This window comes from Sander lucioperca, chromosome 12, assembly GCF_008315115.2.
Source record: "Sander lucioperca isolate FBNREF2018 chromosome 12, SLUC_FBN_1.2, whole genome shotgun sequence".
NCBI classification, from domain to species: Eukaryota; Metazoa; Chordata; class Actinopteri; order Perciformes; family Percidae; genus Sander; species Sander lucioperca.
In genome coordinates this window covers 1,807,789-1,820,502 of record NC_050184.1, presented here as the reverse complement: position 1 = coordinate 1,820,502, position 12,714 = coordinate 1,807,789, and the positions used below count along the sequence as shown (strand labels likewise).

Sequence of the window (12,714 nt, the reverse complement as noted above, 5' to 3'; positions counted from 1 at the left end):
ATAGCTACATCATGCCATCAAATGGAGGTATCCTTATTGTTTATATTGTGTATCATTATATAAACATCTCCCATTGGAAACTTTGGAATCTCCACTATAGTAAATGTCAGCTCAGCATGCTGGCTGACCCACAGCAGCTCTGCCAGGCTCCAGACGGTATATGCTTTGTCATTTTGTAAGATATTTCATCTAACGCAAATAATAATAATAATAATAATAATAATAATAATAACAACAACAACAACAATAATAGGCATATATATTTGTATGAGGTTATGCATGGATAGATAGTAAATGGCTGTGTTAAATATCCATCAGTTCTCCAGGCTCTGTGCCTGATGTCGGTCCTGGAGGTTCAGACTCCCTCTCTCTGCGCCCATATGGCTAACATGTATTTCCATAAACCTATGTAATCTATAGAAGCACACATGTTGCAGAGGCTATAGGCTACACACTGATCATAACCAGCTCAAAGTGAGCAATAACAGTACGGAGATCTATAGTAATAATAATAATGATAGCCCATGATATTGAGGCCAGCCGAGACAGCGCGGCTGTCCCGATGGATGTTCCCGGCGGAGCAGCGCAGCAGATTAATCCGGCCTAGCCTACAAACCGTGTCTCCCATCCATCCATCCCAGCCCTGACCTACTTCACTGCTCCACAGGACTCTACTGCTCTGGGATCGCGGCTCAGACATACTGGAGTCTGTGGGGTTTTTTGCATTCATGGCGGAGCTGTGTCGCTGTGCGCGCGTTGCGCCGCGTCCCCACGTCCCCACATCCCCACACATGCAAGCATTCACATGCAAACGAACAGAGTTGAACAGCAGCTTACCTTCGACAGCCCACACCGTTGGCAGTATCCATAGAATCCGAATCATATCCATAAAGATATCCATAATCAGAGTCAGTGCAGCCGCGGGACTGCAGAGAGCCGCGATGCGTTTATCGCGCAGCCGTCCAGCAGCGGGCCATTGGCTGGGGGTTCATTCAGCTGCAGAGCATCATCATCATCATCACCATCATCATCATCATCATCATCATCATCATCATCATCACTAGCAACAGCAGAAGAAAAACAAGAACAAGAACAAAAAGAACTAGAATTAGGGATAAAGGCTGAGGAGCTGCAGCATTGTGTTAAGAGAACTGCAGTCAGGCCAGTTTGGGCGAAACCAAAAGGAAGGGGAGGGACTCATAGTGTGAAAAATAAAAGAGCTCTTATTAGTTAACTGTTTGTTTAGGATTTAGCAGATATGATTCCTCAAGCACTAGGCTATGGCTACTGATGTAGGATAGGCTACTATGCTGAGGTCGTACTTAGCATTTCACTTAGTAGCCTACTGCACCTCAATCAGCTGTTTCTTACACATTGATACATCAGTATTAACAATCTAATGTATAAACACGTTCCAGTCAAGGGCAGTTTTTCTTCTACTTTCAGAACATTTCACTGATAATAATAATAAGCACTTTTACTTAGTTTAGATTAGTTCAGTTTATTGGTTTACACATACAAATACTACAGATTAAATCCATAAAATATGTGATGGAGGGATGCAAAAAAACCTCAGAGGGGCTTAATCTGGGCACTCTCCAATGCATACTCCAATTAAAATAGAAAGAATCTGAAATACTGGGGGGAAGAAGGAAAAAAAGAAGAAAAAAAAGCCAAAACAAAGACATCCCATAGGGATAACATTGCTCCGACAAAACAAACATTTAACACCTTTCTTAAATTGTTCAAGTGTTAGCTTTAAAAAATCTGATGGCAAAGCATTCCATATCCCTGAACCTCTGTCATTTAAACCAAACTGAAGTTGAGATGTTCAACAGATAAAGTTTGTAATTATTTTGAGTGGCATATGAACAACAGTAACAGTAAAAAAAAAATAGTTAATTATAGAATGAAGGAAGTATCTTGTTTAGAGATCTGTATACAACTAAAGCAATGTGTAGTTGATTGACTTGATAAACTGTGAGGATGCCTGATCTTAAAAACAGGAGTTGAGAAGTATTTTTATGCACACAGTAAATGATTCGTAATGCCCTTTTCTGAAGATGAAAAACAGGGACAAGTTTAGTGGGATGAGTACTTACCCCATACAGAGTTACAGTAGTATATGTAAGGATTGACCATAGAATAATTTAAAAGCATGGCAACATCTGTGTTTATCGTGAACAGACTTTTCCCAAGATTCCAACACTTTTTGCAATTTTAGTTGTGACTGTACCAATTGGCTTTTTCCATGAAAGAGACCCAACAAGTTGTACACCAAGAAATATTGTAGACTGAACTCTATCTATAACAGTATTGTTTATATTTATATATGAAGACTGATCAGCATTCCCTGCTCGGACACCAAAGAAAACAACATATCTTAATGTTAAGAGATAATTTGTTACAGTTAAACCAACCATTTAACTTAATGAGTTCATGATTTGATACTTTCAATATTTTATCAGGATCTTTATGAGAATAAAAAACAGTTGTGTCATCAGCAAATAATACCTTATACAGATTGTTCAATACATTACATAGATCATTAATCTAGATTAAAAATAATAATGGTCCAAGAACCGATCCTTGAGGTACACCACAAGTGACATTGCAAAGAGAAGAATTAATATCTAATACCATGTTCAGTTGGTCCCGGATCTTTTTGGGTCGAGCGGTGCTTGCGGTCGGTTCCTGTCGGTGAGGTGTTATGTGCGCCTCCGTCCCTTTGGAGTAGTCAACCTGACCGAAGTTTTCTGACTCGGCGGCTCCGAAATCCCTTTCCGCGAGAGCGGATTCTGTGTCTTGTGACATGCCAGCTAGCAAGTGTCAACCCCGACCCATCTGAACGTGCCCAGCCGGCGCGATTTGCTTTGTTTAACGCGCGCTCCATTGCCAACAAGGCGTTCATCCTCAACGATTTATTTACAAAGGAACATATTGACTTTATGTTCCTTACTGAGACTTGGCAGCGAGAAATGGAGTACACTCATCTAAATGAACTGTGTCCTCCGGACTGTTCTGTGTTTGGGACACCGCGGGTATCGCGGCGAGGAGGTGGACTCGCACTCGTATACCGGGACCGTTTCTGCTGCAGGATGATAAATTCGGACTCTTTCGACTCCTTTGAGCTACAGATGACTAAGGTTGGAAATACTGATTAATTTTACTGTGTTTTAATTTACCGACCTCCTGGTCCTGCTCGCTTGTTTTTAGATGATTTTGCAGAGTTCTTATCTTCAATTATCAAACTTGAAAGTGTTCTGATGCTTGGGGATTTTAACTTCCATATCGATGACTATTCATGTACTGTGGCATCTGAGTTCTTAACACTCACTGAATCATTTCATTTTAAACAGTATGTCTCCGGTCCTACACATATAAAAGGCCATACTCTGGACCATGTTTTTTCTTTAGGCCTGAGCATTGACCAACTGAGTGTTATGAACATTAATGTGACAGATCATTGTTGCATATTTTTCAATCTGTCTTCTAATGTGGACTGCCTTCCTTGTAGACCGATGCTGCAAAGACGTATTATTAATCAAACTACAGCTGAGAAATTTTCTGAGTCATTTGACCCTAGTTCTTTTAATGACTGTAGTGATGCTGAATCTTGTCTTCAGTCTTTTAATAATCATTGTCTGTCGGTTTTAAATAACGTTGCTCCCCTGAAAAGTAAAAGCACATTCCCTAAAAATTCTTGCCATTGGATGAATGAAGAAATAATGTCTTTCAGGAGAAAGTGCCGTAAAGTTGAACGTTTGTGGAAATCCACAAGTCTGGAAGTACATAGACTGAATTTGAGGGAGCTTATCACACTGCTTAATGTTATGATAAAACAGGCCAGGTCGGATTATTTTGCTAATCTGGTAACTCTGAACAAGAAAAATCCTAAAGTACTGTTTGATACAATATCTAAGATTGTCTCTCCCCCCACTCCCCAAGTGCCTGTACACTCAAAGTCTGATTGCAATAGGTTTTTACATGCTTTTTTAAACAAGGTGCAAGAAATTAGAACTACTATTAACCCATCTCTTGATATCTTATCCTGTGGGCCAGTAGTCTCATACTCCTGGGATACTTTTTCACCTATCACTCAAGATGATATTAAGGGCCTGTTAAGTAAAGTGAAACCATCTTCAAGTCCGCTCGATGTATTGCCGACTTCATTGCTATTAAATGTGTTTGAATTAGTTGGACCGTATGTTGTTAAAATGATTAACCTTTCCCTTTTAACCGGTTCTGTGCCCAGCCATTTTAAACAAGCAGTTGTTAGTCCCATACTGAAGAAACCTAATTTGGATTCTTTTGAACCAACTAACTACAGGCCTATATCTAAACTGCCTTTCTTATCTAAAATACTTGAGAAAGTGGTGGCGGGCCAGCTGACTACATTTCTTGATGGAAAAAATTTGCTTGACAAATTTCAGTCAGGTTTTCGTAAATGTCATTCAACTGAGACTGCGCTTCTTAAAGTATCAAATGACATTCTGATGGCTGCTGACTCTGGACAGTACACTGTGTTGATTTTACTTGATCTGTTGTCTGCATTTGATACATTGGACCATACAGTATTGTTAAATCGGTTACACAATGAAATGGGGTTTTCTGGGTCTGTTCTTAAATGACCTCTTACCTGAGTGATAGATCATTTTGTGTGTCTGTTAACAACATCTTGTCAGAAATGACCCCTCTGTCATACGAGTTCCTCAGGGTTCGGTTTTAGGTCCTCTTTTGTTTCTATTGTATATTAGCCCTCTTAGTGAAATAATCCGTAATTTTAATAATGTGTCTTACCACTTTTACGCTGATGACATTCAGTTGTACTGCTCATTCAAAGAATCAGAGTTCGGTAAATTAACTGATTTATTGGAATGTCTGTCAAGCATTAAGACTTGGTTATACAACAATTATTTACAACTGAATACAAAAAAGACTGAAACATTGATCATTGCTCCAGAACAAAAACTACCCCAAATTAAATTACACCTCTGTTCCTTGGACTCCTCCTTCCAGTTCAGCCTAAGAAACCTTGGTGTTTTGTTCAACCAATCGATGTCTTTGGATGGTCATTCTAGACAGTTGGTCAGAAACTGTTTTTATCATTTGAGAAATATCTCTAAATTGAGAACAATACTACCCAAAGTTACCATGGAGATGATCATTCATGCCTTTATTTCTTCACGGTTAGATTACTGTAATTCTCTTTTTACTTGTTTTAATAAATCTTCGCTGAGCCGCCTTCAATTGGTGCAAAATGCAGCAGCCAGGCTTTTAACAGGAACAAACAGAAGGGCACACATTACCCCGATTTTGTTTACTCTCCACTGGCTTCCAGTAAAATACAGAATTGATTATAAAATTTTAGTTTTAACTTTTAGAGCACTACATGGACAGACGCCGAAATATATCGCTGATTTGTTGACCCCTTACTCCTCTTTCCGCACGCTTCGTTCCTCAGGTCAAAATCTCTTGATGGTCCCAAAAACCCGCCTTAAAACTCGGGGAGACCGCTCCTTTCAGGCAGTTGCTCCCAAATTGTGGAATGCCCTGCCCCTGTCGCTGCGTGTGACCGATTCTTACGAGAGTGTAAATAGTGAGGGGCTAAGAGAAGAGACAGGCTGGAGTAAACAACAGAAAGTGGCCAAATTTGGAATCTGTTCAAACGTAGTTAAACCGAGAACTCTGGACAGTGTGTCTACTGAAAAACCGAACTAGCTTACCACAATAATAGCACAACGTCAATGCTTCAGCATCTCAACAGAAAACATTTCTCATCCATTCCACGAAGCGGACCCGACAAAAGTAAATCATGGAGTTGTATGGACAATGAAACTACACCAAACACAACAACTACCAAAAGCAAAGACAAGAAAATACGTAGTGGTGACCACAATTTGATCTAAAGAGCTGACTTGTTGACTATCCCGTCGGAGAAACAGCTGATTGTTGCGCACCATTTTCTCTCACTCTCTCTCTTCACGGAGAAACAGCTGATCAATGATCTACTCGCATAAGTGTAACAGAGCTCAATCTATTTTAATTCATATAATGTATATATTATATATAAATTAAAATAGATTGAGTATAATTAATATTTACATATACATATATTTACATATAGGCCTATATACAGATCAGTCTCAGGATGAAACTTGTAGTTCTGAAAGTTAAGTTGTACAACTTAAGGTCATGTTTATGTATGTTTAACGTATGCCTTAGTGTGAGGTTGATGTCATTTCAGAAAATGTTTTCTTTAAAAATTTTACAATGTAATATGGCACTTAAATGCACTTCATATGTTTAGTTTTTTGAGAGATGATATTGTAAGCAATGTAGGCAACAAAAATGTTGCTTTTTCCGAAAATTTAACCAAACTATTGTTTATTATTGCTCTTCAATAAAACAAAAGTATTTCTTATCCGATTACTCGATTAATTGATGGAATAATCGGTAGAATCTTCGATTACTAAAATAATCGATAGCTGCAGCCCTAGTCTATAGTGCTCAAACAAGGCTGGGTCACCATCTTTGTATAGCTGAATGATTTTTGCTATTTTTAATTCAACAGGAACAATGCCTTTTTGTAATGAAAGTAAGTAAGCAAATGTATCAGACCCTGAACTGAGTTAAGCAAACTACCAGAAATATTATCAGAACCGGGTGAAGAGTCTTTAAGATTGTGTAAGACTTTCTGAATTTCAGCTTCCTTAACCAGAGGAAACTCAAAATCTTCCTGTATGGGAGAATTCATGAACTGCAAAGGATCAATTTTACTAGGTGGAATCTTCGAAGCCAGGTCATCTCCAATTGTTGAGAAAAAATGATTAAGTGCGTTTTCACACCTGTAGTTCGTTTTCTTTGGTCCGAATCAGTTGGTGAGTTAGTAAACTTGGAGCAATTTGCCCTTGGTCGGTTTGGTTTCACACCTGGAAAAATCCAAGCGTACCAAAATGCGTCATTACAAATCAGGCAAGAACGTCCAGCCCTCTTATTGGTCGGATATGTCTGGGGGCGGGAGCAAGAAAGTAAATACAGGAAGAAGGTCCTGTGTTCTGGTCTAGTGGTCAAACCAGCTCATTTCATTGCAATTACCAGACATTGTTTTGCAAGAGACGTGACTACGTCTGCTCCGGTCACCGAGACTTCGCTCTGCCAGCGTCTTTCTCCAACTTTAGCGGCAGCTGGTTTGACCATGGAGATACGAGTGAAGGGCGCCGAGCTTGACTGCAGTCTATTTCTGTGATAGAAACACTGCAAGCTGCTACAATTTGCTGCTCTGCTGCATTGCAGATTGCTAATCACACCTGACTACAGGAGACATTAGCTCAGACTTGCGGAGTACATATAGTTGGTGCGGTTCGAGTACGGATCACGTTCTCACCACAAACGATCCGCTCCAGAGTTCGATTGAAAGCGTACCGAGACCACCTCTTCAAGCAGGTCTTGGTACGCTTGTTTGGTCTGCTTTTGGTGCGCACCAGAGTTCGATTGCCACTTTCTCACCTGCCCAAACGAACCGCACCAGCGGGGCAAACGAACTCTAGTTCGATTCAACCGAACTAAAGGCTGTCGGTGTGAAAACGCCCTAAATGTATCATCAATTTCTTCAGGCTTGCTTATGATACCATGATCTGTCTTGAATTCTGATGGTAATTTTGTAAATGTTTTGTTTGTTAATAATAAAGTTAATAGTTTGCCAAAGATACGCCATATTATTTTTATATTTGGTCAACTTGGTTTTAAAGTAGTGTTTCTTGGATCTTTGCTAACATGATTTAATTTGTTTCTATAATTTTTAAATTTAGCAAAATTAAAAGGGGTGGGACTCTGAAGATATTTTTTGTGCCTGTGTTTAGTTTTTACAGAAGTCAGTATAGCAGAATTTATCCAGGGATTAGCTGATCTACACTGAGATTTAGATGAAGCAAGAGTTAGGGGGAAAGATTCTTCGAAACAGTGCTAGACAAAATTAGAAAAAGAGGTGAATGTTTTTTAAGGATCCTCAGATTGAAGAATATCTGTCCACTGATGTTGAGAGATCATTTGTCGGAAATTTGAAGTATTAGTTTTGTTGAAAAATCATTAATATTTTAGAGCCATGTAGGCTACAGTTGTTTGGAAATTATATATTTTTGAGATACTACTAAAAAAATCGGACAGTGATCTGCAACATCCATGGACAAGACTCCAGATTTAAAAATTCTATTTAAAACACTAGTAAAAGGTTATCAATCAATGTAGCTGTTTTATCAGTTACTCTGGTGGGGACTTAAATCAAAGGATGAAAAGAATAAGAAAATGATGTATCAATAAATTCTGCAGTTTTGTTGATATCCATTGACTTGATAATATTAATATTAAAATCACCCATTAGATAGCAACACTTTCACTCTGAGGAAATAATATAAAGAGTTTGTGAAAGCTCAGTGATAAAGTCAGAAACATTTGAACTTGGCGGTCGATGGATACATCCAATAATACTATTTGTTATTTCAATGAACACAGCAGAAAGCATAAAATGGGCTTCAAGATCATTTCTTAATGAAAATTCTAATTCATGGTTGACAAATATTGATACACCACCTTTTTGATCTTAGTCTTTGATCTACATTTATAAACATGGTAAAAATGTATGACCTTATATAGTGAGGCTGTATTTATTGATAGCCATGTAATTACTGCTATAGTAAAAGGCCAATCCAAACATACATTCAGAATATCTCGATTTTTGGAAAGACTACAAACACTGACATGTAGAATGGAAAATTCACAATTTTTAACAGAAGGACAAATGGAATGTTTGTATAGTAACTTGACATTTGAAAGGCCTGCTGTTTTATGTGATTGAAGCAATTAATGTCTGGATCATTAAGATCTAGTAACCTAGAGGATGAAGAATCAGAAGGAGTCTTCTATAAGTGTGTGCATGTGTATGCAGGTTGACTATAAACTGATTAAATCAGACAGGTAAACTTAAAACCTATTTGAAAGCAAACAAACAAACAACAAAAATCTTTTTCCTAACTTAACTAGTTGTTTTGGTGCCTAAACTTAACTGTCATCACCGCATGACGCTCACTATTTCTGGCTAAACTCCACTACCACAGCCCCTGAAAGGACCGTCATCTGGTGGTGTCTGTAGTCGGCTCATAGTCACCTATTGGCGGCTAAACAACTGCCGCTGGTAGCCGGCGTTCCAGAACTCTGTAGCCGATGTGCCAAAAACAGACTGCCTGCCGAAATACGACTGCACGCCGCTAGAGGGCAATGTTGGTCAGTCTAAGTAGTTATGTGCACCAAAATTAACCAGGTCATTTTTGCAGGGCTTCAGCCCTGAATGTTTTTACTGTAGCCCCGTATGTCATTAGCCTAGTTGTTGTAGGCAACACAAAGTTTAAGTTTCCGTGACCCTGTGACGTTAACAGTCTATATGGTTCAAGCTCTGGAGCAGACCAGTCCTTCGCTTTGTGTCTGCTCTGTAAAAATAAAGATGAGCAGCCCGGCTGGTCAGTAGCAGCTTCAGTTGATTTGTCTCATTCAGAGACCCAAACGGGGATGTCTGTGTCTGTCAGACTCAGATACTACCATATCAGCAGAGCAATAACGTAATGCACAGCATACTATATGGCAGGTGTTTTTTTCTTGAAGTATTGTGATTTTATTCTTGTAATATTACAAGAATTAGAATTTATTCTTTGCCTTTTCCCCAAGAGCATCAAGGAACAACGACCTCTTCTCTGATGGAAGCATAACCTATTGTTCAAAGGGGGAAAGTACACCTTGCTATTTAGTCACATTCATTCATAGGTTGTCTGTGAAAAGGCTTCCTTTTCCCCTTTTCACTGGGCCTTGTTCCCAAAATGAATACTGTTTTGTGTCTGCTTAATCCTTAATTTCACTGTAATGTTGTAAACTATTGTAATAGTTTATTTGCTACTTTATTATTTGACATAGGCCTGTTCAGCAGGTTTTGTGGGTTCATAGTGTTTTGCTATGGTTCTGCTTGTGATGTGGGGGGTAGATCAGCTGCTCACCTGCTTAATCAGGGAGAGTGCATGCAGGTTTGCCTCATTAGGTCCTTTCTGTAGGGAGGGGCTGGGCAATCCTAAGATGTAGAACAATAGGTACGATAGTTCTGCAGTAAATTACATTTTTTATAATATTTGGGGTGCCTATTGTTGTGGGTGCACATATATGTATAAATAGTAATGTCAGCAGTAACTGATGTATCCAAATGTAATGTTTTGAGAAAAAGTGTTAATATTGCTTGCTCAGGTTAGCTCACCCTATAATCATCTGTGCAGGTGGTAGGGTCCAATTATGGGAGGCTTAGTTAAAAGGGCTTCAGGAGAAGAAAGAAGAGATGTAACTGTATCATGCCAACAAGCTCAAATGGATGTGTTTACCTAAAAGACATATAGGTAACTGTCAGGTGAACATCAAGAACAAGGAATAGGACATGACTGGGCAACATCTGCTGACGCAAGTGAGAGTACGAGGTGCGAGGTGAATTAATTGATTTGAGCTCCATTAGCCTGGCAGTGCACACACTGTGCCACCTGAATGAAGAAGATTTAAAAGTGTGTGTGTGTGTGTTATGAGAGAGATCTTTAACACTCTACACGAAAGTACAAAAATGTTTATTTGAAAACTAAAGGAAAGGGAAAAGGAGAGGGGACTCAGGGAGGCGAGGACGCTGAGGAAGGGGCACTGGAAGCGGGAGAGCCGAGGAGCAGCCGAGGGGAAGGCTGGAAGCAGGCGTGGAGGCAGGGTGGGGCAGGACGCCGCGAGGAGGGGACTGGTTGGTGAGGCCAGCTGACTGGAGACAGTGATTGATGTAATAACTGCAGAGAACGGAAAAAACAGAGAGTTAGGCAGGGAAACAGACACAGGGAAATGTACAGGAGTTACATTTGAGAAGAAAAACGTTGTACAGGAGTTACATTTCCCTCAAAGAGCTTGGAGTTTGTATCATCGAGGTGGCAGAAACAACGATCAAGCAAAGATGGTGAGTGGATCCGGGGTTTAAATACTGTGCTTGATTGTAGCTGATGACTGGCAGGTGTGTACGGCTGAAGAGGTGATGGTGGGATGACGAACAGGTGTGTGTAATCAGCTGGCCGGCGCGGGCAGGAGGGGAGGAGGGAAAAACAGAGACACAGAGAGGCAGGGCCAACAGAGAGACTGACAAGAGAGCATTAACAGAAATAGCCAGTAGAAAACAAAACAGAAACTCACAGCCAGCCGGACCCCAACCATCACCTCAACGGACGCCTCCAGGCGGACCACCAGGCTTGCCCGGGTGGGCCCTGTAGAAATCTTCCAGCAGGATCTTGTCGAGAATCTGGCTGGCGGGAATCCATGCCCGCTCCTCTGGACCATATCCACCAGGTACCGGTAACCCCTACCTCTACGTTATTGGGACCGTCGAGGAGGTTAAACATAATCTTTTTCAAGCAAAGGGTTTTCAGCCAACATGTGACTCAAAGACAAAAGACCCAGAGACCATGTGGTCTTTCAGACAAAGGATCTTGGCCTACGGTAAAGTCCACATCCCTTGCTCCAAACTCCTAAATGAAGAAAAGGAGCTAAGAAGAGTAAAATGGCGTCAGGGAGGGGCCTGCAGATAAGGTTCGACACCTTCAGCTTCACTTTGATTCTCCCATTGGTTCAGAGGTACCATAAAACCAGCATGGAGCCAGGTCTGGTGGCCTGATCTATAAAACTCCATGTCACCCCCCACTTCTCATCTTTTGCCCTGTGACTTTGGTCACTACAGCATGACACACAGAAACAAATGCTTTCCACCTCAACCCCAGGTTGTACCAGGTCAGCACGACAAGTTTGTGCTAAAACTTCCATTTTTGAAACAAAGTGGATTTAATTTCGGTGCTGGGAGCACCGTGGATCCTCTGAAACCACTCGCCAGTGTTTTCATATCTGCAGGAGAAGGAAACAACGTTTTTCTTCTCAAGTCGACTCTAGCTCCCTTCCTTCTGCTCTTTTTGGAAGGAAAGCTTCCTCTGATCTGCTGACGAGCAGACACGGACCCCCGTTTCTTTCGTGGAAACCTACGGACAAACGGACTGAACACACAGTAAGAAGGCTTACGTCTGGGCAGAGATAAAGTGTGTTTTATTAATGAGTAATTTGCTATTGCTGCTACTTTGTGTTACCATTAATGTGATCTGATTAATACAGCGCTACTGCTGCGCGTGTAATGTATTAATCTAGGATTGTGACCGCTGAGTCAAATCTATTCTGTGAATGTACTCTGATCACGGTGCATTGTTGATATGTTGTGTTGAATATAATGTAGCTAGGGTAACTGTAAATGCTACATTGCTAGCTCCTTCCACAGAGTTTAGGTGCTGTACACCGGAGTGGTTATAATGAACGTCCCCTCAGTCAGACAAAATTCTCAGAGTCTGTGCCTAATTCCACTTTAGTCCAGACATGAGTTGACTGAGAGGGTTGGTCATTATCGGTAACCAAGATCCAAGTAAATATATATCTCTTTTTCTAACCTTTCTCTCACACACATATGAACACATAGCTAGTTACACACACGCGCTAAGGTAAACAGCTGGCCAAACAGCGAGTCACATAAACTGCAGAGCGCGCACTGCTCCACAGTTCTGCACTCCTGTGTCTCCCTCTTGTCAACCACACGTGTGCAGACACGTTAGCTTAGCAGCTAGCCTATTG

At 40.5% G+C, this 12,714-nt stretch overlaps 1 protein-coding gene and 1 long non-coding RNA gene across 6 annotated transcripts in view; both read right to left on the bottom strand.

Annotated features, from left to right (window-relative positions):
- LOC116050878 (ephrin type-B receptor 2-like) overlaps nt 1–1,048 on the bottom strand; it is a 71,709-nt gene extending 70,661 nt beyond the window's left edge. For all 5 annotated transcript variants that reach the window (XR_004899002.1, XR_004899003.1, XM_036008120.1 and 2 more), the window contains exon 1: nt 838–1,048. Coding sequence is in view for 3 of the 5 variants with exons in the window: in XM_036008120.1 (XP_035864013.1) it covers nt 838–901 (64 nt within the window). In the remaining 2 variants the exon portion in view is untranslated. The remainder of the gene's footprint in view (nt 1–837) is intronic.
- A 306-nt stretch (nt 1,049–1,354) lies between these two features.
- Nucleotides 1,355–12,445, bottom strand: LOC118496533. Its single transcript, XR_004899099.1, has 3 exons — nt 12,384–12,445; nt 7,589–7,591; nt 1,355–1,366 (listed from the first exon to the last, which is right to left on the bottom strand). It is a non-coding gene; the product is annotated as an uncharacterized LOC118496533 (long non-coding RNA).
- Nucleotides 12,446–12,714: the final 269 nt, after the last annotated feature.